This window comes from Podarcis tiliguerta (assembly GCF_965153285.1).
Source record: "Podarcis tiliguerta genome assembly, chromosome: 4".
Classification (NCBI taxonomy): Eukaryota; Metazoa; Chordata; class Lepidosauria; order Squamata; family Lacertidae; genus Podarcis; species Podarcis tiliguerta.
This window is the reverse complement of record NC_139537.1, coordinates 13339430-13362711: the sequence shown is the minus strand read 5'-3', so window position 1 is coordinate 13362711 and position 23282 is coordinate 13339430. Positions and strand designations below refer to the sequence as shown.

At 41.4% G+C, this 23282-nt stretch overlaps 1 protein-coding gene across 1 annotated transcript in view; it reads right to left on the bottom strand.

Moving 5' to 3' along the window:
* TMEM135 (transmembrane protein 135) overlaps positions 1-23282 on the bottom strand; it is a 171497-nt gene that overhangs the window by 43023 nt on the left and 105192 nt on the right. The window contains exon 6 of the mRNA XM_083436614.1: positions 19924-19970. Within this exon, the coding sequence (XP_083292740.1) occupies positions 19924-19970 (47 nt within the window). The remainder of the gene's footprint in view (positions 1-19923; positions 19971-23282) is intronic.

The following is a 23282-nucleotide window of genomic DNA, read 5'->3' as shown; positions in this document are numbered from 1 at the left end:
GAGTCATTTTTTTTACTGCCGACTTGAAAGACAAGCCCTCCTCCCACAACCCCTGCTATTCTGTGAAGCCAGAACACAACTGCAGCAGCATCTGTGGCTATTAATGGACCTTTTCAATGCTGGATGCTGGACAACAGGGGAAAACTCCAGGTTGCCATATGCTGCGGCAAAGAAAATGCACTGGCATAGCAGCGATATTGAAATGCTGCTGAAATTTCTTTTTGAGAAGTTTAGTAGAGACAATGCCATTTGATCCTGGGTTATAAAATACCGCCGGAATCTGAGGCTAAAACCGTAGTATTCTGTGTGTTTTTAAAAGAAGTCCTCTTTTATGAAACTATGCAAGATTTTAAATTCCTCCCAGAATTAAATATCTTTTTTAAAAAAGCAACTGCCCTGGTCTTGAGGACTGAGAAACTCTAGGCAAAGAGAATGAGAGGGGACCGGAGGATAAAGTGGGGAAAATTTCTCCAGGAAGGTTATGGAAGGTGTCGCTAAAGCTAGCACTAAGTAGGGGCAGATGGAAGTTACAGGAAAGCGCACGCGAAGAATTTGAGGTAATAACAAGCACAGCCAAAGTTTTTAAAAAGGAAGTAGCAAGCTCCAGATTAATCCCCTCTACAGTTGTACAATCAAGGGGTTCACTGGCATAGTTTCAAAAAGGAAGAAAAGGAAGGGGGGGGACCCATAGCCGTGAAACAATTTCCTGTTATTCGGTCCAGCAGGAACCATCTAGTGTTCTTTACATATGGAAGAGGTTCGTCCTCTCCCATGGGGTTTGGATTCAGTCACTAGATGTCTCCTTAATGAATGTGCCAGACAATTGCCTGAACAACCAAAATATAACACTGTCAGAAGTGACAAGGCCTGAACTCAGCCCACAACCAGATGAATCCAAGTTGTCTACGTTTCTGCTTCTTCGTACACAAGTGTAAAAATAAATCAAATGCTGCTGCATTGACAGCAAACACAGTGTTCCACACACCACAGATAGTGGGTTAAAAAACAAACACACCCTGAAGTTAAAAATAACTTAGGTTTTAGATATGTTTCCCTCTTTGGTGATCACTCATGGCCGAGTAAGATTGTCTTCCATGAAAACGGTCTTAACAGTGAGTCCATAAGTGACTGTGGGGGATACACACGTCCTTCCACAGTGGGGACATAGGTTTCCGGGAGGGAGGAGATCATGGTGAGGGTTTGCCAAGTGTGTCTTCCTCTTAGCACGTTTCTCCCTTGCGTCCTGAGTTCAAGTTTCTTCAAATCCCATGACACCTTAGGTAAAGGCTGTTCTCCAATTGGAGCGTTCACAGGCAAGTGTTTCCCAGCCATTGGTGCTTATACAACATGTTTTTAGATTGGCCTTGAGAGAGTCTTTAAGCCTCTTTTGTTGACCACCAGCATTATGCTTTCCATTTTTAAGTTCGGAATAGAGTAGTTGCTTTGGAAGACGATAATCAGGCATCTGCACAACATAGCCAGTCCAACGAAGTTGATGTTGAAGAATCATTGCTTCGACACTGGTGATCGTTGCTACTTCCAGTACAATGGTATTAGTTCGCCTGTCTTCCAAAGTGATGTGTAAAATTTTTCGGAGACACCTTTCATGGACTCTTTCAAGGATTTAGAAATGGTGTTTATAAGTGGTCCATGTTTCACAAGCAGACAATAAGGTTGGTAGTACAATAGCTTTGTAAATAAGCATTTTGGTTTGGGGACGGGGAGGTGGGCTGTATATGGACCACAATCCACAGGTTAGATGGTTGGCTTTAAATAAAGTATAGAAAGGGTTCCAGCTGAAATCTGTGATGGCCAATTCAGACTTTTTCACATCTTCCTGGTCACCTCACCACCAACACATTTCAACACAGCAACAGGAAAACAGAAAAGAGGATGCAAATATTTTGAAAATCAGTCACTTGGCAAGTCTGAAACTGTGTGGGAGCTAGACTGTTTCATATCATTATCTGTTTGTGTACTGCTCGCCCTTCAATAATCTTGTACTTATCTTATGGCAAAATGCCCAAAGAGAAAACCACAAACGTCTAACCACAAAGTAGCTTTACTTTTCCTACTCTGGGCTAAGAACTTAGCTCACAGGAACAGAATTCTAAGTATTTTGCAATGTCTGAAGTAAAAGCTATGCATTTCTAATGTGCCAATTTCCAGTAATCTCTGAAAATACACTGTGGAAACATGTTTATCTAAATTGATTCTTATCAGGCCAGCTGATAATATAACAATGCTGTGTTGTATATAAAATCTATGGAGCGCTGACACGTACACTGTGTTATCCAAACATGAATTTTACACACTGTTCCAAATAGAACAAAGACTTTTGGCAGTTAACAGGTGATGTCTTTCCTGCTTCTGCCTTTGGTCCACACCTCCGTATATAAGAACTCTTTAGGTATCATGATTTTGAAAAATCATCATACTTAAATGCTATGGAACAATACTGATTTGGATCAAAAAAAAAGCACAAATAAGAAAATTTTGTTCTTTTTAATAGTGCTGGTCATGTTGATTAATTCTGCTAAATTACAGTATATAAATAGTACTGTCAAATTAGATATTACCTGCTAGTATTCATAAGCCAAGGTATGAGCAAACCTCATGGATAGTGCCTGCAGGCCCTCCACTCAAGCCAACGAACAAGCCAGAAACCCTTCAAATAGTTTTATCCAAACCAGGAAACTATGGTTAATGGTTTTAGAACAAACCAAAATGGTCTGATATCCTAGTTTTTACTAGAGCTGTTAAACCATAGTTGGCTGGCAAGTTGAAACAGGAAGCAATAGTTAATGGAAGGTCTCCTGCTTTGTTTGCTTGCTCAAGCAAAGGGATGACTTAAGGGGCTATATGGGTGATGAAAATAACAATAAATAATAATAAAATTTTATTTATATCCTGCCCTCCCCAGCAGAAGCCGGGCTCAGAGAGGCTAACAACAGTAAAATGATACAACATTCTAAAATCATTTCATTATAAAGGCTCATCTATTGTCTGACCATGGCTACAGTCTATTCAGAATTACATCCATGGAACTCAAGTAAGTGATTACAGGGACTGCAGCCTTTAAGAGAAATAGAAACACACTTATTGTCAAGTCAGGCAAATTGGTCCATCCAGCTAAGTATCGTCAACATTGAGTGGCAGCAGCTCTCCAGGATTCAGGCAGGAGATTTTCTCAGCCGTGTCTGGAGATGCCTGGGATTGAACCAGGGAATCTTTTACATGCAAAGCACTGAGGTATGGCCCTTCTGCTGAGCATAGAGCAGGCATAGGCAAACTCGGCCCTCCAGATGTTTTGGGACTACAACTCCCATCATCCCTAGCTAACAGGACCAGTAGTCAGGGATGATGGGAGTTGTAGTCCCAAAACATCTGGAGGGCCAAGTTTGCCTATGCCTCGCATAGAGCTAGCAAGGTTGCTTTTTGCAGGGATTGGCTACATGGGGGGTTTCTCTGTGGGGAACTTGATCATTCAGCCAATCCAGCCACGACTTTACCTACCCCACACCTGCTGTTCACGGGGAACTCAGCTGCCCCAGGTGTAGGGCAGTTGGGTGTGGTTTGGGGAAAACAGTGGTGCAGGCCAAATTAGGGTCTGTACCAGTCCAGATTGGAGTTGTGGGCTGGAGGTTCCCGAACCTGACTTATATGACAGAATGCATGTTTCAAACAGCAAAGTTAACTGTAAAATTGCAATTGATATTTAACCCTATCCAATGCTGGGTTATTCATAAGTAAAACCATCTTAATTGAAGCATGCATTCTCCCAAGTAAATGTGAACAAAATTGCAAACCAAGAGCTCTAGCCATGTTATCAAGTTTACATCTCAGACAGCGTGCACCAACTACTATAGAACTAAATCACAAAACATGTTTATATGGTGGTACAGAATAAATGCTAGGGCAGCTTTGCAGGCAGTAAAAATGTTTAGGAATGCAAGATGTATAACAAAGAATAGATTATTATTTCTGCTTCATGGAAAATCTAATACACTAAGAGCAAAAGATAAACAGGCCTGGAAATGCAAATTTTAAAAAGGGCTGGATATTTAATCTGAGACTGCCGGAAGTTTCACGCATGGAGCGCTTCCACTTTCAAACTGTGGTGCCTCTGTGCCAGGCCCAAAGAGAGAAATCAAATCCGCAAAGCTCAATTGCTTTCCCATCATCAGCCTTGTAACATCAGCCTTGTTCTCAGCAATGCCCCAGGAACTGAAGCTGCGAGGGTAATGCACATCATTGTTGGCGATCCATTCGCAAAAGAAAAAGCATTCTGGGACACAGAGGTCTGCTGTAGCCCCAAGCAACTTGTTCCACGAGGCCTGAGAACCCAAAGAGCTATTTCCCCGCTCTTTTATTTCGCATCTGAGGATGACAAGAACATGATTAACAGCCAAAAGGCCAGTCACATCAATGCATTAAGAGGACAAAAGAGCTTTGTGATTGACAGAGGGGACCTAAAAAGGAAACCCGCTCATTCTTCCCCCAGGAATGGCTCTGGACAGAGACGCCTGAAACCCTAGCCCTTAAAAGCTTCTCTCATTACTACCAGCTCACCTTGCAGGTAAGCACCTTCCTGGTTCAGAAAGTCAGTCACATATCTGAAATAGAGCCACCGCTAATAACTGATAATGGTGGGGGAGGGAGGGAGGGGGGCGCGGAATCACGCAATCAGTGGCTGGTTGTGCTGTTGTAATTTTTCCACTGCTTGTCTGCAGGCAAAGCAGAGAGGTATTGTCCCTGCAACCGGATCTGGCAAAATGAGCCAGCGATATAACCAAGGAGAGCATACGTTTTACTGTTTGGAGAGAGCCAGTATCAAGGAATTCCCAAACAACCACACAGAAGCCAACAAGGGGAGAAATTACACTTTTGATCAATGGGATGAATACGGTAGCTTGAGAAACTAAGGACTGTTGCATCAAATTGACTGTAAGCATTTAATGAGGGGGCTCTTTTTTTACAATCAAGCTGTATATAAATTATATGAAATGAATAAATAAACAATGATACTATTAAAAAAAAAAAAAAAAGACGTTTCAAATCTCTAGGTGACCTTCCAGGAGGTAATACCGTCTATTTGAAATTTACCAATGGACAAAGAGAAATAGTTTGTTTGCAAATGAACTCTCACATAGTAACACAGGTGGCGCTGTGGTCTAAACCTCTGAACCTCTTGGGCTTGCCGATCAGAAGGTTGGCGGTTCAAATCCCCGCGATGGGATGAGTGCCCGTTGCTCGGTCCCAGCTCCTGTCAACCTAGCAGTTCGAAAGCAAGCCAGTGCAAGTAGATAAATAGGTACCACTGCGGAGGGAAGATAAATGGCGTTTCTGTGCGCTCTGGCTTACGTCACGGTCCCGTTGCGCCAGAAGCGGTTTAGTCATGCTGGCCACATGACCCAGAAAGCTGTCTGTGGACAAAAGCCGGCTCTCTCGGCCTGAAAGCAAGAAGAGCATCACAACCCCATACAGTGGTACCTTCGGGTTAAGTACTTAATTCGTTCCGGAGGTCCGTACTTAACCTGAAACTGTTCTTAACCTGTAGCACCACTTTAGCTAATGGGGCCTCCTGATGCTGCCGCACCGCTGGAGCACGATTTCTGTTCTCATCCTGAAGCAAAGTTCTTAACCTGAAGCACTATTTCTGGGTTAGCAGAGTCGGTAACCTGAAGCGTATGTAACCCGAGGTACCACTGTAGTTGCCTTTGACTGGACTTAACCATCCAGGGGTCCTTTACCTTTAAAAAAAAAAAAATGCTTCCCCCTCTCATCTCCAGATAAGCACACATGAATGTATACACACTTGCAATTTATCCCTGCCTTGAGTGTCTAAGAGGCACAATTCCATACACAGAAACGCGCTGACATTTCTCCTCTTAAACCACAGCGGAAAGATGCTGAAATTAGGAATGGGGAGAAGGGGGGATGCTCTCACGTCTCACAAACCTGCCTCTCTGGGGAAAACCTCTTAGGTCTTCCCTTCTCCATCTCCATTAGAAAGCCCATTCCTAGTTAACACAACCCAGAAAGATGGGGCCAAAGCCAGGCCAAACCAAGTTAACAATGGCCATGAGGCAGTTGAGGGGGTCTGCTGGTTCCCAGGACTTGGGCCATAAAGCAGAGGATTTGGACCAGATGTTCTTCAGATTCCTTCCAACATTGAAAGCCTGACTGCATGAATTTCATCAGAAAAGACACATGGAGCTATGGAACACGACGACGTCCTTTGAAAGAACTCCAAGCATAACGATCAACAAGCTGCAATAACTTTTATTTACTGACTTAATCTAAAACATGGAATCAAGCTGAAAGGAAGTCATCCTTCTCAGTGTTTTATTTTTCCCAAAATTTAAGAAATAGAAGTCAGCTGGATCTAAAATTAAGGTATCATAAGACATGCCCATTATGCTTCCAATTCTCTCTCCCACCCCCCTCTTTTTTCAGTAATGAATGCACAGTAGTAGTTATTTGCAGTAAGGAAAACCTCTAAACATCTACTGCATGATACTGGGGCCTCAGTATAGAAAGTGGAAGCTTATTAAATTAGAGCTTGTATAATAAAACACTCTCAGAAAATGGACCCTGGCTCAAAAATATCAGATGTACCTCTCACTGGCACAGCTAATGGAATTACAGCAGGGATTAAATTTCACCCACTGAGACTTCAGTAATTGCTGCAGAATATATTTCAATTCCATGTGGTATGTTGGTATAGTCATACGTTTTCACAAAGGCCAACACTTCTTACGCTCTCACTGACTCTGTCAATAGGAGAAACAGTGTGTAAATGGAAACACTAGGCATATGGACCACCAAACTCCAAAATAAACTATATCAGAGTAACTTCTTTTAAAAACTTGATCTTTAGAGGAAAATAGACGCTACTTGAAATCTGGATATACAAAGAAAGCTGGTTTTTCCCACTTGACACCAACTAGTGTGAACACCAGCAAGTATCAAGACAGCTTGGTTCTCAAATGGAAGCAGATACATCTTGTTTGTTTGATCGCTTAACCAGGTTGAAATCATAAAGCCCATTGGGAAATGATCTATAATGAATTGGGGAAAAATATTTCAGAAGAATTTTCCGAAGAGGCCAGAGGCTTTCCTGTTAGGAATAATGAGGTCCTAGTTACCAAGTAAACAAATAAATATGTTTATGTATGCCACTAAAGCAGCGAGAATCCTATATGCACAAAGATGGAGAAAGGAGATAGTATCTACAAAGGAGTGGCAGGTGAAATTAATGGAATATGCAGAATTAGCAAGCTTAACCAGCAAAATTAGAGAGCAAGAAGAGAAAAGTTTTAAAGGGGAATGGAAGCCATTTGTAGACTACCTAAAAAACCATTGTAAAAATGTTAGAACTTGAGTCGGTTTGGAGTAAGTTCAGTAGTTAAAGTTTATAATGAGAAGAATTAGAATGTTTAAATAGTTAGAAAAAACAGAATATGCAGCAGAAATGGGAAACTTTAGGGAGCCATGGAAGGATGGACGGGAAGTCAATGGAATAGAATTATGGATTGGTGTCATGTATCAATTTTTTCCCTTTTTCTTCTTCTACCTTTTCTTTCACTTTTTTCTTTTTTATTCTTCAGTTCTGTATTTTGTATCCTTATTTTTTTTAATGAAATCATAAAGTCCATTCAGTTATGAACATGATTTCACACTGCCCTATCTTTAGCCACCAAAAGCCAATTCATTTTTAAAAAAGATTTATTGTATGCTTCTGGAACATATTTAGATTTGTGTTTTGGTGAGCCTCCAGGAAGAAGGGCACACATCACTGCACGCTTCCAGCAGCTCTAATCTGGCATGTGGATGCTACACTTAAAAGAGAGTACACCTCATCAGCTTAGAGGTTTGTAATGGAACATAGCTGGCATCAATCCAATCCATTTGGGCTTTAGTGAGTCACTAGCAAATCAAAGCATTTGCCCAATGATGGGCTGTGTTTATTTCCCCTAATGTGAATTGATTTCATTTACTGCTATACGAAGAGATTATAAAGCTACAGTTAAGGACAATTTAGGTAGAATCAAAGACATATTCCTAATTCCAGAGCTTCTTAAGTAGAAAAGACAGAAAAGCAATGGGCCAACATGCGAGCTCATTCTGGTCACCGAAAGGGAAGACAAACTTAACTGGAAATAATTAAGATAAAACAATACACTGATGAGCTAGAATTTCAGTATATGATAAATAGAACAAGCCTGAAAGGTAACAGCTAACTAAGTGAAGATGCTCTTGTTAGCTCTGACACTGATGTAAGGAGTTTTCTTTTTTAAAAAATATTTTATTTTCCAAAAGATTTTTCTGAATAACAACATTTTGACATTCAATTATACACCAAATTCATCTTGTTTAACTTCCTCCCCACCCCCCACGCCCGCCCTGGCTTCCAACTTCAATCAATCATCGTCATGCATATCGTTATTTTTCCTCTATAAATTTCAAATCTTTTATAATTTATACAATTTTTACAATTTATACAATTTATAAATACATTGTCCAAATTTAACCCATCATAAATGTTACAACTCTGCTAATGTTGTAAGGAGTTTCCAATGCCCCATCAGATGGTGGGCCACAGTGGGTGATATTCAACTATGTTCTACTCAGACTAGACGTATTGAAATCAATGGACCATAATCATGTTCATTAATTTCAATGCGTCTACCCTGAGTAAAACTGAGTTAAATGCCACCCACCATATTCTAATCAGTGAAAGCTTCCAGTGCAGGGGTCAGCAAACTTTTTAAGCAGGGGGCCGGTTCACTGGCCCTCAGACCTTGTAGAGGGGCTGGACTATATGGGGGGGGGGGTGAACGAATTCCTATGCCCCACAAATAACCCAGAGATGCATTTTAAATAAAATTTTACATTCTACGCATGTAAAAACATGCTGATTCCCGGAACCATCCATGGGCCGGAATTAGAAGGCGATTGGGCCGGATCCGGCCCCCAGGCCTTAGTTTGCCTACCCATGTTCCAATGCATCACCAAGCGCCATGGCTGAATGCCTGTTCTTGAAACTACTGTTTCAGAGTGGATCATAAAGGTAAAGGTAAAGGTACCCCTGCCCGTATGGGCCAGTCTTGACAGACTCTAGGGTTGTGCGCCCATCTCACTCAAAGAGGCCAAGGGCCAGCGCTGTCCGAAGACACTTCCAGGTCACATGGCCAGCGTGACATCGCTGCTCTGGCGAGCCAGCGCAGCACACGGAAACGCCGTTTACCTTCCCGCTAGTAAGCGGTCCCTATTTATCTACTTGCACCCAGGGGTGCTTTCGAACTGCTAGGTTGGCAGGCGCTGGGACCGTACAGCGGGAGCGCACCCAGCCACGGGGATTCGAACCGCCGACCTTTCGATCAGCAAGCCCTAGGCACTGAGGCTTTAACCCACAGCGCCACCCGCTGTCCCTATGAGTGGATCATAGCAACACATAAAGAGCCCTACTGAACAGAACAAAAATCCCACCTGGAACAGCATCCTACTCTCACAGTGGCAAACCAGGTGCCTGTGGGAAGCTCACAATCTGGATATGGGCACAACAGTGATCTGTTGGCTTGTAATTCTCAGTAACTGATGTGCAGTTTCCTGGAGCTGTGTCTGGCATTATTACATACTTTGCGGGTGACGCTGTGGGTTAAACCACAGAGCCTAGGACTTGCTGATCAGAAGGTCAGCGGTTCGAATCCCCGTGATGCAGTGAGCTCCCATTGCTCTGTCACTGCTCCTGCCAACCTAGCAGTTCAAAAGCACGCCAAAGTGCAAGTAGATAAATAGGTACCACTCCGGCGGGAAGGTACACGGCATTTCTGTGTGATGCTCTGGTTCGCCAGAAGCTGCTTAATCATGCTGGCCACATGACCTGGAAGTTGTACACCGGCTCCCTCGGCCAGTAAAGCAAGATGAGCGCCGCAACCCCAGAGTCGGTGACTGGACCTAATGGTCAGGGGTCCCTTTACCTTTACCTAGCATTAGCAAGCAGTGATTTCTCAGGGGCCTTACAAGCTTATGCGCACACAAGTCAAAGAAATGTCAGTCTCCAGAATTTACGGAACGCCTACATTTTAAAAGCCTTTTTGGGGATTTAACTCCCCTAATCTGTAAGCAGAGCAGCCAGTGCTTCCCAACAGGCTTAATAAAGAGACCCATTGTCAAATACTTTGTTAGATGCTGCTTCTGCATAACAGATTTCATTTGCCCCTCATAATCCCACAACATGATTTTTAGCTCCATAAATCCAGCATTTCATTTAGGTTTTTTATTCTTCTGGTTTGATTTCTTCATTATACTAATCAACATCAATCCTCATTAAACACCAGAATGAACACTGCTGACTTCCGCAAGGAACAAAATTCCACCAATGACTCAAGTCAACCATACAAATCTATTAACATTCCTTCATTTCAAAATGTCAAGCTAATGGGTAAGGACTTGCCATTGGGCGGGGGGGGGGGGGAATCCTAAAGGCATGAGAATTCTACCACAATACAAAAAAATATAATGAGAACTGGTATAGTGAATTATATGGATTTCTACCTTCGGGGCACAGAATACATTATATATAATATGCAATTCAAAATGGAAGGGAATTGAAAGGATGAACTTTTCTATTTGCAATTAAATAAAAGAAAAATTACTATATTTAATAGTACTGAGTGTTTCTACAAACTTCATTTTATGACAGCTTATTGGACTGAAGAAGAAAGGGATGTATTCCCAACAACAGAGCTTTTTTTAGGGTTGAGGTTGTTGAGGTTTTTTTTAGGGTTGAAGTTTTGTTTAGGATTTTACCCCAGGAAATAAACTACCACAGGGGCCGGATTAAACCGACCGGCGGGCCAAAATTGGGCCTCTGATAATGATATTGGAAACTGCTATATATAATTACTAAGAAACTCAGATGGAAGAGATTTGAGGAAGTCAAGTAATATGTTTATGAAGATGGATTTTTATTAATTAATTAAGTTTTTGTTTATGTGGTGATTTGATGTATTTTATGTTATATGTTCTTTTTTCTTTTTCCGTTTCATTCTTTTCTCTTTATTATTGTTGGCTCTTTCTTCTGTTATGTTTATGTATGGAAAATAAAAAATATTATTGTAAAAAAAAAAAGAAAGGAAGGAAGAAATTGGGCCCCTGAAATGGACTTTGGACATGCCTGAAGTAGATAAACAACTTCTGGTCTTGACTTTAACTGAAAATGTTACAATGTTTAAAGGTTGGTTCAAATCCCAATCTGTTAAATTACCAATACAGTGGTGCCCCGCAAGACGAATGCCTCGCAAGACGGAAAACCCGCAAGACGAAAGGGTTTTTCGTTTGCAGAGGCGCTTCGCAAGACGAATTTCCCTATGGGCTTGCTTCGCAAGACGAAAATTGACGAAAAATTGTGAGGGGTTTTTTCGCTCCAAAACCCCTTTTTCTGAAGCGCTAAGCTGCTAAAAGCATTTTAGCAGCAAAACCGCTAATCCCTTAAGCCTAAAAAAGCCGTTTTTAGCCCTTAAACTGTCAATAGCACTAATAGCGCTAATCTGCCAATGGGCTTGCTTCGCAAGACGGAAAAACCGCAAGACGAAAAGACTCGCGGAACGGATTCTTTTCGTCTTGCGAGGCACCACTGTATTAAATGGAGCTGATTTTAGGGACAAAAAATATATATGTCATGAGCTCATTTATTGGCAAATATGCCACAGGGCAAAGCACTAATTAATGAAATGAAGGAAAGTTGCAAGACCATGATGTTTGTTGAGTTTACTACACACAGTACGTCCTACAATTAATGTGACCCACAGAAAATGTGTGAGAAGGGTTCCTGGCAGACACCCTACATTTCCAAAACAAGACACTACATTGATACACATCAGATGATCAAGCTTGTTTCCAGTTCTTATAATACTTCCCCGCTTTTGCAACTAGATCTTGAAGAATAGAAGAGTTTAGATGTGTCACCCTCAATTAAGATAAAGAGACATAATCACACAGCTGGTGAGAAGATGTCCACTCAGGAATGAATGCACAAGATGAAATTAAAATTATTGCTGGTCAAAGCTTCTGGATGGAAGCAAGGCATGGCTTTTTATGCATGTACTCCCTGTGTTACACACAACTTACTATGTAGTACATATTGATTTCTCTTTTTCTTGATTGGCGTACATCTGGAGGGAAGCTTACATAAACTGCTTTTTGGTCATCTGGAGGGAATTCTGTTTGGTTCAGTTTATGTTCCACACGTTCTTATAAAATTTGCAAAGGCAAACAATAGCAAAATAACAAAATAAATAATGTATGGACATCTTCCCAACATTACCCACATTCCTCTGAGTTCATAAATGTGGAAAAACAAGCTTCACATTTTCATATACGATTGTATCCAGTGTTAGGTTATACCTAACGAAGACACACTGAAATTGATGGACATGAGTTAGGTCCATTAATTTCAATGGATCGTAGTGAAACTGAGCTGGGTATAGTCTATAATGTTGTCTATTTTCCTTTAAAACTTTGCAAAATGTATTATACAGTGGTACCTCGGGTTACATACGCTTCAGGTTACATACACTTCAGGTTACAGACTCCGCTAACCCAGAAATAGAAGTTTGCTTCAGGATGAGAACAGAAATCGTGCTCTGGCGGCACGGCAGCAGCAGAAGGCCCCATTAGCTAAAGTGGTGCTTCAGGTTAAGAACAGTTTCAGGTTAAGTACGGACCTCCGAAACGAATTAAGTACTTAACCCGAGGTACCACTGTATTATCAAATGAGAACGAATCACATGGATGACACTTTCCTTGCATTCTGTGTCCCACTGCTCCCGCCCAGCTCTGTTACCTTTGTGCAAGGCCACAATCCGCCATTGTTTGCTATCAGAATCCTTCAACTGTCCAGCAATCTTTCCTCCCATTTGGCTTTATTTAAAAATGAGGTTTTCTTTTATTCACAAAAACACTCACACCAATATTTCCCCAAAAATCTCCAGGAAGGACTCAACCCTACCCTCTTTCTAGCCCTGTTTCAGCCCCCTATTTAACTGCCATGCCGGCCCCATTGAAGAGAGACCCTAGATCGGGGTCAGCAAGGTTTATCTTGCCTGGGCCGGATTAGTCCCACAGAGATCCCTCCATGGGCCAGATTGTGGGCGCCCCCCCCCCTGCAATTTTGGGCATCTGCACATGCACATACGCAATTTTCGGCACCACAAAAGCATGTCGCCGCGCTGTGCCGGTTTAGCGCAGCACGCAAGCGGGCAACTTGGTTCGGGGGCAGCTCATGGGCCAGTCAAACGACCTCTATGGGCTGCTTCTGGCCCATGAGCCTTAGGTTGCTGACCCCTGCCCTAGATGATCAACATGCAAATGTTGGAGGAAGCGGAATTTGAACACATATGGGTTGTTGTTTTTTTTCCACAAGCTTGGGTGTTCAGGGCAAAAAGAAAAACGTTGCTGAATGTCCGGGCTGACGGATGGCCGTCTGGGTATTCTGTTCTGGGAACAAAGGAGGAGAAAAGATTGCATTACCTGAATCACAGGTTATGAGGCACTACCTAAATGGCATTGGGGTCATATTTCATTAATCATCGTTCCCCTCCAAAAAAACCAACAACCCTAGTGCTGCAAATAAATTTATGCAGCAAATAGAATACCTTCTATCTCAAGTTCCATTAAGATTTCAAAGAGTTCTCACAATACAGAGAACAAATGAGGCCAAACAAAAATGGTAGCTAAATTGGCACACATTATTTTGCGGGATTTCTCGCACTCATCTCTTCAGAAGTGGACTTGGACTTTGATCTTGCAGACAATCACTGAAGTTAATAGGACTCCTTTTGTACAAGTTTGGGAGACTTGTCTTGAGCTGTAACTGAGATGCACTCAAATATGGGAGCAAAATTCAACTGAAATCTTGGTGACTTGTTTGCATAGAAAAGGGGAGGATATACAGATGTATGTATCAGGGTGCCAGTTTCATTCTCTTCCTTTTTTGTTGAAATAAATGGACAGAAACCTCTTGCATCCTTAATAACTAGTTTCTGCTTGCAACCCTAGCTTTACACTTTCCTTTCCAAAGTTTAGAACAGATGAATTAAGACATGTCCATTGTGAATCACCAGTAAGGATTAACTACCATAGCAACCAATCTAAGCCGTTGCCCATATAACATCAAGAAAATTGCTGGATTTTCTTAAAGGTATGTTTCAGTAAGCTGGCATTTAGGTATGTGTCATGAATAGAACAAAAGGTTTGGCTTACTCTATATGGATTTTTACCACTGTATGAGGTAAATATTTTAACATCAACCTAGTTAATTTTGTATTCTTTGACTATATAAAAGAACAGTAAAATGCGTAGGAGACAAAAAAAACCTAGAGTAGAAGATACTGCACATATTATGAGAATCCTTTTATTTAACAAACTAACTCCCTCCTTTTATTTATTTTTGTTTACAAAAGAGCATAGCACTGGCAACATATGGAAGGAGGAATTTTTGGAAATTTGTAAACTCTCCCTTAAACTGAGTTCAATAATAAAGGTACCCCTGCCCGTACGGGCCAGTCTTGACAGACTCTAGGGTTGTGTGCCCATCTCACTCAAAGAGGCCGGGGGCCAGCGCTGTCCGAAGACACTTCCGGGTCACGTGGCCAGCGTGACATCGCTGCTCTGGCGAGCCAGAGCCGCACACGGAAACGCCGTTTACCTTCCCGCTTAGTAAGCGGTCCCTATTTATCTACTTGCACCCGAGAGTGCTTTCGAACTGCTAGGTTGGCAGGCGCTGGGACCGAACAATGGGAGCGCACCCCGCCGCGGGGGTTCGAACCGCCAACCTTTTGATCGGCAAGCCCTAGGTGCTGAGGCTTTAACCCACAGCGCCACCCGCGTCCCTATGAGTTCAAGAATACACATGGATAAAGACACTGCTCCTTAATATTCACCTCCATATCTACTGATTCAAATTTGATTTGGTAAAAAGGCAGGGACAAGTAAAAAATGCTCTAGACAATTATCGCAGTAGTTTTTAACGCATGTAAAAGGAATGCAGTTCTGCACCAGATCATTACATTTTAAAATGATCTACAGAAATCAACATTAAAGGAACTGGCAAGGATTTAGTTCTGAATGAAACTGGCAATATCTTTACTTGGATTTTGGAAAGTAAACCTTTGGGGCAGCCAAATATTTGGGGCAGCCAAATATAGACCTTGCTATCCAACCCAGATTTTTTAAAGGCTCTCAATACACTCAGCACTTCAGCGTTAGAAGTCAAGGGCTTCTGGGAACTCAAAATGAAGCGGGCTTGTGGACCATGTCTCTAACAGCTGATCAATCTAGAAGCCCAAAACATGCAGTCAGCAATTTTGAGTACATAATTTTTCATGCTGCAGTAGATAAAAGCCAAACACCACTCATGCTTTTGCCTTCAAAACCATCATTTGTGAAACTCTGCCATCATTCAACAGAAGTTGGAGAAACCATTTATAGCACAATCTGAACCATGCATACTCAAGAGTAAGCCCCATTAGACCACAGAAGGGCTGAATGCCAGGTAAACACGTATAGGATAGTAAAGCTATCTGTTTGGTCTTCTACGTATCTAAGCCAGCTATTACTGAGTAGTTTTTTGTTGTCTTTTTTTAATTTTAAAAAAACAGGAAACTTGAAAGGCACACATCGACCATATTCCAATGCAGTGGAAAGGATGAATTTAGACACAGGAGAAAATCTAAAGAAAGAATGAAGGAGATCACAGAAAAATCAGGGCATGATTTATGAAGGCAACAAAGCTTCAAAGTCTAAGGGACACATATAAGAGTTCCATGTGGCTGACAGCCACAGATGATGCTTAATTCTTGATATGTCACTATTTTATGCTGCAGGAGCTTCTCCCATCTTTTCCTGAGCCCCATTTCATTTTCCAGTTACACCAGGCTGTCTACTGTTTCTCCCTCTCTAGTTAGCCTTCTTGCCATAGTACCTGCAGATCTCTTGACCTGGTGTCCCATATCATGATGGTGCTACTGCTTCTTGCAATGCCTTCAAGAATATGGCCAGGGAAGGGGAGCTGGAAGATGAACTGAACTGATTGTCCTCTGTCATAGGGTGCCTGGAAGCCACACTTTTAACGAACGACAAGCTATTTTATGCTGCCGAGCATTCAGTATCAACACACACACAAACATACACACCTGGAACACAAAAGAATACCGCTGCGTGGGCAATCGTTTAGCCCGCAGTGACTTTCAAAACCAGGACAGATCCATTTCAGTGTTCTCTACAGCATCTAACACATCGCTAGCACTATATAAAATTATGTTGTCACAAGAGCTATATATGGCTTCAAGATGAACACATTTTGCAATGTTAGTCGTATTCAGTGTAGACATATGGAAATTAGTGGGGTGGAGACCTTTCATTTTAGTGGGTATACTGTGGGTGTGACTTGGATGGCTATCACCCATACAGAATTGGGGGGAAATGGAAATGGGAGAGAATTAACCATCACATACTAATCACATTAGTACTGCAGAATATCTTGTTGCTTTCGAAAATTGAGTAATCTAACCTAACAGCCAGCAAGACGGCCTGCTGGATTTATTTTCTGCTCACATTTGTTGTAAACTCATTTAAGCTGTTTGCTAGACTGCCGGGATCACAGACTGGTTAAGGGAGATGCCTTGGTAAAATGCCTGATTTTAGCATGCATCACCACAGCCAAGTTAAGACAATGAAAAGAGCTGTCATAAAGCAAAGGTCAGCCACAAAACGATGTGATCATCATGAAAGACGCCAAGTGAGAAATAAGCTAGCCAAGGAAAAAGCAGACAGAATTATGACTGTTTTCCTCCTTCACAGATCCCATGAGCAGGTTTAGAAGAGGTTTATGCAATTTGTTCAACTTAAACTACTTGAACGACTTACCAGCCACAAGCTTTGTCGCCAAGATTTGGGGGCTTGCTCTCCCTTCTCAAAATCAGCATCATAGAAACGCTGACAATATCCAAATGAAAATATCTATGCTTCTTCACCAAATGAAGCAATTCAAACACACTGAATGCTTTGAGGCTTTCCTTTCTTTGCACACACCCCATTCTGTTTTGAGCACGATCCTAAAGAAGAATTCTGGAGAACTTGGTAGTTTGGTCACAACAGCGTGGCATTTTGGTTCATCCTAATATCACTTACCCTATTTTGGCTTTTAGAATTTTTTCTGAAGGACCAACACAACTCTCTACCATTTCTGTCAACCTTGCAACATAATAGATTCCCCAGAGCTTTTGGAGTATGAAAGCAAAATATCTTTTAACATTTTAGTGGCTTGTAGTACTGTGGACAGTTTGAGCATATTACACCAATAGTGTCCCGATTGCACTGGCTGCCAATTGGTTTCTGAGCCCAATTCAAAGTGTTGCCCTTGACCTATAAAGGCTTAAGCGGCTCAGGACTGCAGTACAGTGGTACCTCAGGTTAAGAACTTAATTCGTTCTGGAGGTCCGCTCCTAACCTGAAACTGTTCTTAACCTGAGGTACCACTTTAGCTAATGGGGCCTCCCGCCACCGCCACATGGTTTCTGTTCTCATCCTGAAGCAACGTCCTTAACCCAAGGTACTATTTCTGGGTTAGCAGAGTCTGTAACCTGAAGCATCTGTAACCTGAGGTACCACTGTACCTCATGGACCACATCCCCCCATATGAACTGACCTGGAGCCTGTACTCCTCGTTTGTGACCCTACCTGATGTGCCTTTTTGCTTTGGCTCCCAATTTGTGGAATGCTCTCCGTAGGGAGGCTTGCTTGGTGCCTTCATTACGTATCTTTAGGTACCAGGCAAAAACCCAGGAGAAACCCAGCCAGATGGGCGGGGTATAAATAAATTTATTCTTATTCTTATTATTAAAACACTCCTCTTCTTTCAGGTCTCTGGCTAATTAAGCAATCTATTTGTGGGGGGGTGTTATCATTTTGATTGTTATTATGTTGTTTATTTTTGTGTTTTTATCTTGCAAACCGTCCCATGATCCTAGGATGAAGGGCAGTATAGAAGTTAATAAATAAAATGAAAAATAAATAAAGGAAGGGCTTGTTTTAGGAGGGGTGTGTTACATGTTAATTTATTGATACTTGTGCTTAGACTCTCAGCAAGGAACAAAAGGAATATAAACAGATAGATATGAATAATATTGAATAAATATTTGCATTCATGTTCTAATTTGTGTTCAGGCCTACTTTATGATTTTGCTCAAAACTACAGGAAACATTGAGAAGACCCTGTTGAAACTGGTCAAATTCAGAACCTTCTATGAAGTTATTGGCCAGTTATTTTCCTTCCCCCCGCCCCGCTCAAGATAACCTGGGAAGGCCTCCTGCGCCAACTGTGTAACAGCAGAAAAACAAAACAGAGATGGCTGCTAGTATCAAAAGCCATTTCCCCTCCATCTTCTAACAATTTCTCCAGCTCCACCCCAACATATGCACCAAGTATGTTCCTGACTAGCAATTGGAAATTACTTAATGACTGGAATTATTATAAAAGAGAAGCTTCCAAGTTTTTGCCACTATTTGGGAAAGTCACAGCTAACAAATGGAAGTAACCATGTTTCCTTCAGAAACCTTTAAGAGCTGGAAAGTTGTAGTTACTTTAGCAGAGTACCCAATATAAGGCATAATGAAGCAATTTAGGGAACGGAGGAATCAAGGGTCAAAAGGTGCTTTAGCACGGCACCTTAGAGACTAAGAGAGGAATTCAGCGCCATGCTGCTACAAGCATTTCGCCAGCGCAAGGATTTCTGGATGCCCAACGGAACAATCTCCCATCTCCTCCCCCTGCAAAATTGTTTTTGGGGTTCTCTAGACACACACACACCCAAAGCCAATCTGGGATGGGCGCAGGGGAAGGACAACGGGGGGGGAAACTGCATTACACTAGCGGACGTCCTTACATCAGATACATGAAATGAGCCGCAAAGACTGTAGGCATATATGGCCATACTTATGAGGGCCATTAAGTTTTAGCCCAGTTAAGGAATGAGTTCTTAAAAACAAGAAAGAAGCTTGTGGCACCTTAACGACTATCAAAATTATTGTGGTATTATTTCATGCACTGTACTAGCCTACATCAGATTTAATTCATTAGCAAAGCATATAATAAGTGGCAAAGGAAATGGATTTTTTGAATATCCAGAAATGGAAGGCAGCCACAAAAAAGGATTTCAAATGCTTCATGGCACCAGGAACCACCAGACCTGAACTAGTGTTTGTAGCATGCAGGGAAAATATTTTGCAGCATTAACGAAATGACCAACATTTAAGCCAACTGTTGTGTGTGAGAGGAGAGAGTGGATCTTGAGCTATGCAAATAATCCGATTATCACTTTATTTGTTAGCTCCTGAATTCTTTTATTTACTTGTCAGGATTCCTAGCCCACCCCCCAAATGGAAAATAACCCAAGGTAATTAGGGCAGAATTAAAAAATTATTAGTAAGACGCCATTATCCTAAAGAGAATCCAAGAAAAGTTTATTTTTCAGAACATCATCACAACTTTTTCCAGTACTAGGAATATTTTGGCTGGTTTTTAAGACTAGTAATAGTAGGCAGTTGCAGAATTTCATTAGTAGGTGGCAGTCCATGAAAACATTATCGTTTTCTCTTTATACACAGATGAATAAGTGGATCCTTACAGGACACTCCTTCTTCCACTGCCTTTTTAGCAGATGGTACTGCAGAATAAGATTTCAAGAAGCTTAAAAATTTGCAGTGTAAGGTAATTACTACCAAACCTGTTTTTTGGAATAAATCTAAACTTCTTCTTTTTTTAATTTGGAGAAAAACATGAAGTTATAAAAACCGGCCAAGGTTTTTCAAATTACCCTTTAACATAAAGTATGAAAAAAATATAGGACAACATACCTGAAAAAGAACATAAACAGGGCAGCAGTAATGCAGAACAAAAGGACCTACAAAAAGGAAAAAGAACATTATTATAAATAGTTGTTACCAAGAAGTGTATAGACACTGATTCCGGGTTGTGAAAGGCTTGGAAAAAACCTGGGGGAAAGTGGAGTGAGGATTCAGAATTATCTGTATTTTATTTTATTTTTAAAAAATAATTGAAGTGTGATGGTATAAGTGAAATAAACTCCTACAGTATGGTTATCCTGAATTCTCTGCATAATGCATATTAATAAAATAATGAAATTTTAATCCTCCCTTAGAGCACAATTGTAAGGGAAATGAACTTGGTTCAGATCACCTGATTCTGTGAGATTAGCTCTCCCAAACACATCATTTTGGGGGAAAGGAGCAGTGGGTCAGAAAAAGAGTGCCACATTATTTAATGTTTTCAAATTTAACAAGTTTGAGGTCTCTTCAAGCATCCCTTATTTCCAACGTGCTTTGATTCCAACATTCTGAAGATTTCTGCCTCCTGATATCCAAGTGCTAAGGGATTTGGGAATGTTGCATGGAATACTAAAGCAATGAGATGACAGAGCAGGAGTCCAAAAAGTTTTATGGCAAAAAAAGAGCCCTGCCATTTTGATACTGTTATGGCCTCATCTTTCTTTCTGGTTCCAAGCCCTTTTTTAAAAAAAAAAAAAAGCTTAAATTTTCTATGGAATCATTCTTTTGTCAAAGCTTTCACAAATGAGAATGCTCTGGGATTTATTCTAATGTTTAGCTAGACATGTTTTGTGCAGTGTCAAGAAAAACCCTGTGTGAAATATGTTTTTGTACAGTTGGTCATATGGGATTTCATAAGGTGCTAAGTGGTTTCTTTTTTAAAAAAAGAAACAGATGAGAAATGAACTTTGACGCTGAAAGTATATACAGATGATTAGCAACTGAAGTGACGGAATGAGACATGGGTTAAAAGAAAGCAATTTCCACCCTCTGTCTCTATTTAAACATCCCTACGGACACAGACTTTGTCCTTGTCCTAGCCAGCACTGAACTTCTGCCAAAAGCAAAGTAGTGTTAGTTTCAGCAGCCTGTGGTCCAAAAAGTGCCTCCAGCAGCTGCAGTTCTCCTCTGGCCTTGAAGGGACTCCTTCCTGTTCAACCTTCAGCAGAACTTTGGCTTGGGAGCACAGTTCGTTCTCTCTCTTTCAACAGGCAGCTTAGCAGATCACAGGACAAGCTGCTGACTCTCCTTTCAACTCCTTGTCCTTCCTTCTCCCACCCTACTGTTTTCTTTTCTCATGTATAACAGCGCAGGATAGGAGTCTGCTGTGTCTTACTGCCATTCCCAGTATTCCTGGAGCTTGGTTCCCATTTGCTAGTCTTAGTTTTGTCCTACACCTGTCCTGGAGAACTGATCCTCGAAGAAGACTCAAAGATTCGTAGAGTTGTAGGGTTGGAAGGGAACCCAAGGGTTGTCCAACCTCCAGCATTGAAGGAAGCACAGCTAACTCACACCACAATGACTAAACTTCTGGAAAAGTCAGGTCAACAGAAGGGAACATCTCCCAGGCTGAGATGAGGCCTCTTTCCTCTGCTAGGCCCAACAGGCAGAAGGCGGGTTTACAGACTGAACTAGACTGGCCAAGAAGTACAAAGTCACCAGACAAACTGGGCAGATATACAGATATTAGGAAGTTGGCGTCCTGGACTGAATTCTAGAAAGCATTGTAAATAATATACGAGTCAAGAAATAACTACAGGCAACTTCCCATTTGTGCACATATTGCACACATGCGCCATTTTTGGCACCGGAAGAGGGCGGGGCAGGCTTATGCTGACCCATGTGGGGCCTTGGAGCGCACTCCCGTGTTAATGGGGAGTTGCCTGTATAGAGTTTTCAAGCAGCCATTTTGTGAAAATCCCGCATTAACCCTTAGTATACCAAAACATAAAAGTAAATAAAAACAGAAACTTCAGCATATTTTGAAGGGATAATAGCCACTTTGTAACTGAGAGAAAATCCTGGTCACAAAAATTATAATTTGGGGCTCGGCTTTATAGTGGAATGGAACCTCGGTACCAAACTACAGGATAAGGAATAATATCTCTCCCCAAACGACTGGGAGGGGGGTATCCCTTTAATCCCCCATTCTTTTCAAGGCACACCTATTTTTCTTGTTCCCTCACTGTCTTTTTCACTTCCCCAAATTTCCTGTCTTTTCTTCCTTCCTGTATCTTTCTCTGTTGATTCTTATTTTCTCTTTCCTCTTTCATGTTCTATCTTTCAGTTGGGGTTGGCAGGGAAGACAATCATTGTGCTGGTTGCTTGTAAAGAAGAAAGTTTGGGATATATCTCCTGCATGTCCCCAACAGACATGCAAGTTAAACTAAGGTTACCAGATTTTTTTCAATGAATCCGGGGACACTTTTCAACTTCAATGGATTTTGTCAGGGGACTGATTTGTAAATCCAAGGACTGTCCCTGGGAAACGGGGACGTCTGGTAACGTTAAGTTAAACCTAAAAGAGGCTAGAATTCTCCCAGTCCTGTTCCCTTCCCCAACCGTTAATGTACATTGGAGGCATTCATCAGGATTTGGGCCGAGCGACAACTAGCAAGTCTACAGAAGCATCCAGATTATGGGCTGACATACAATTATTTCAACAGTTAACTACAATTGCACATATATAAACACTGCTTGCAACTCCCTGCCGTTTTCTCCACGTGCTTCCATTGCTACCTTCTGGCAAAGATCCATGCATAATTTCAGCACAGATATGCGGCCACAGTTGCATCTCAGCATGTTGGTTTAAGTTAATTATTTTATTTTTCCAGCAGTGGGTGATGCTGGCAGCAGTTCAAATTGCTACAAGGCCTTTTTGATCATTAACAGCCAACTTGGGAGCATGTGATTAAAGGCTGGATTCAAACTAAGCTTGCTCCACTGGGTTTTTTCTCCCTCACAAAAATAGCCTCTGTTCGTTTTTTCAGATTTTTTTAAAAAATCACTCAGACTATGAGTATTGTTTCTATACTTCATGACAAAGAAGATGAAATTTAAAAGCACCTTTGCAAAAGTCTAGGTCACCTGCGGGCACAATAACGTTCTAAAACTTAACCTTTAATGTTTGCCAACTCCACAAAACAAACTCTTCTCACTAGGGAGCTTGGCTTGAACATTAAGTACAATGCATTGTACAGATCAGCACAATCCTGAAGGTAACCTTGCTGTAGGAGTTGTTTTTTTAAGGCTTAATCTTCTACCAGATAAATTGCTACTTTACCTTTACATTTTACTTCTAGTTAGATAAAACTGGCAGGAAGTTTCTCATGTAGCTACTTAAGACATTTTTCAATGACTAAAAAGTG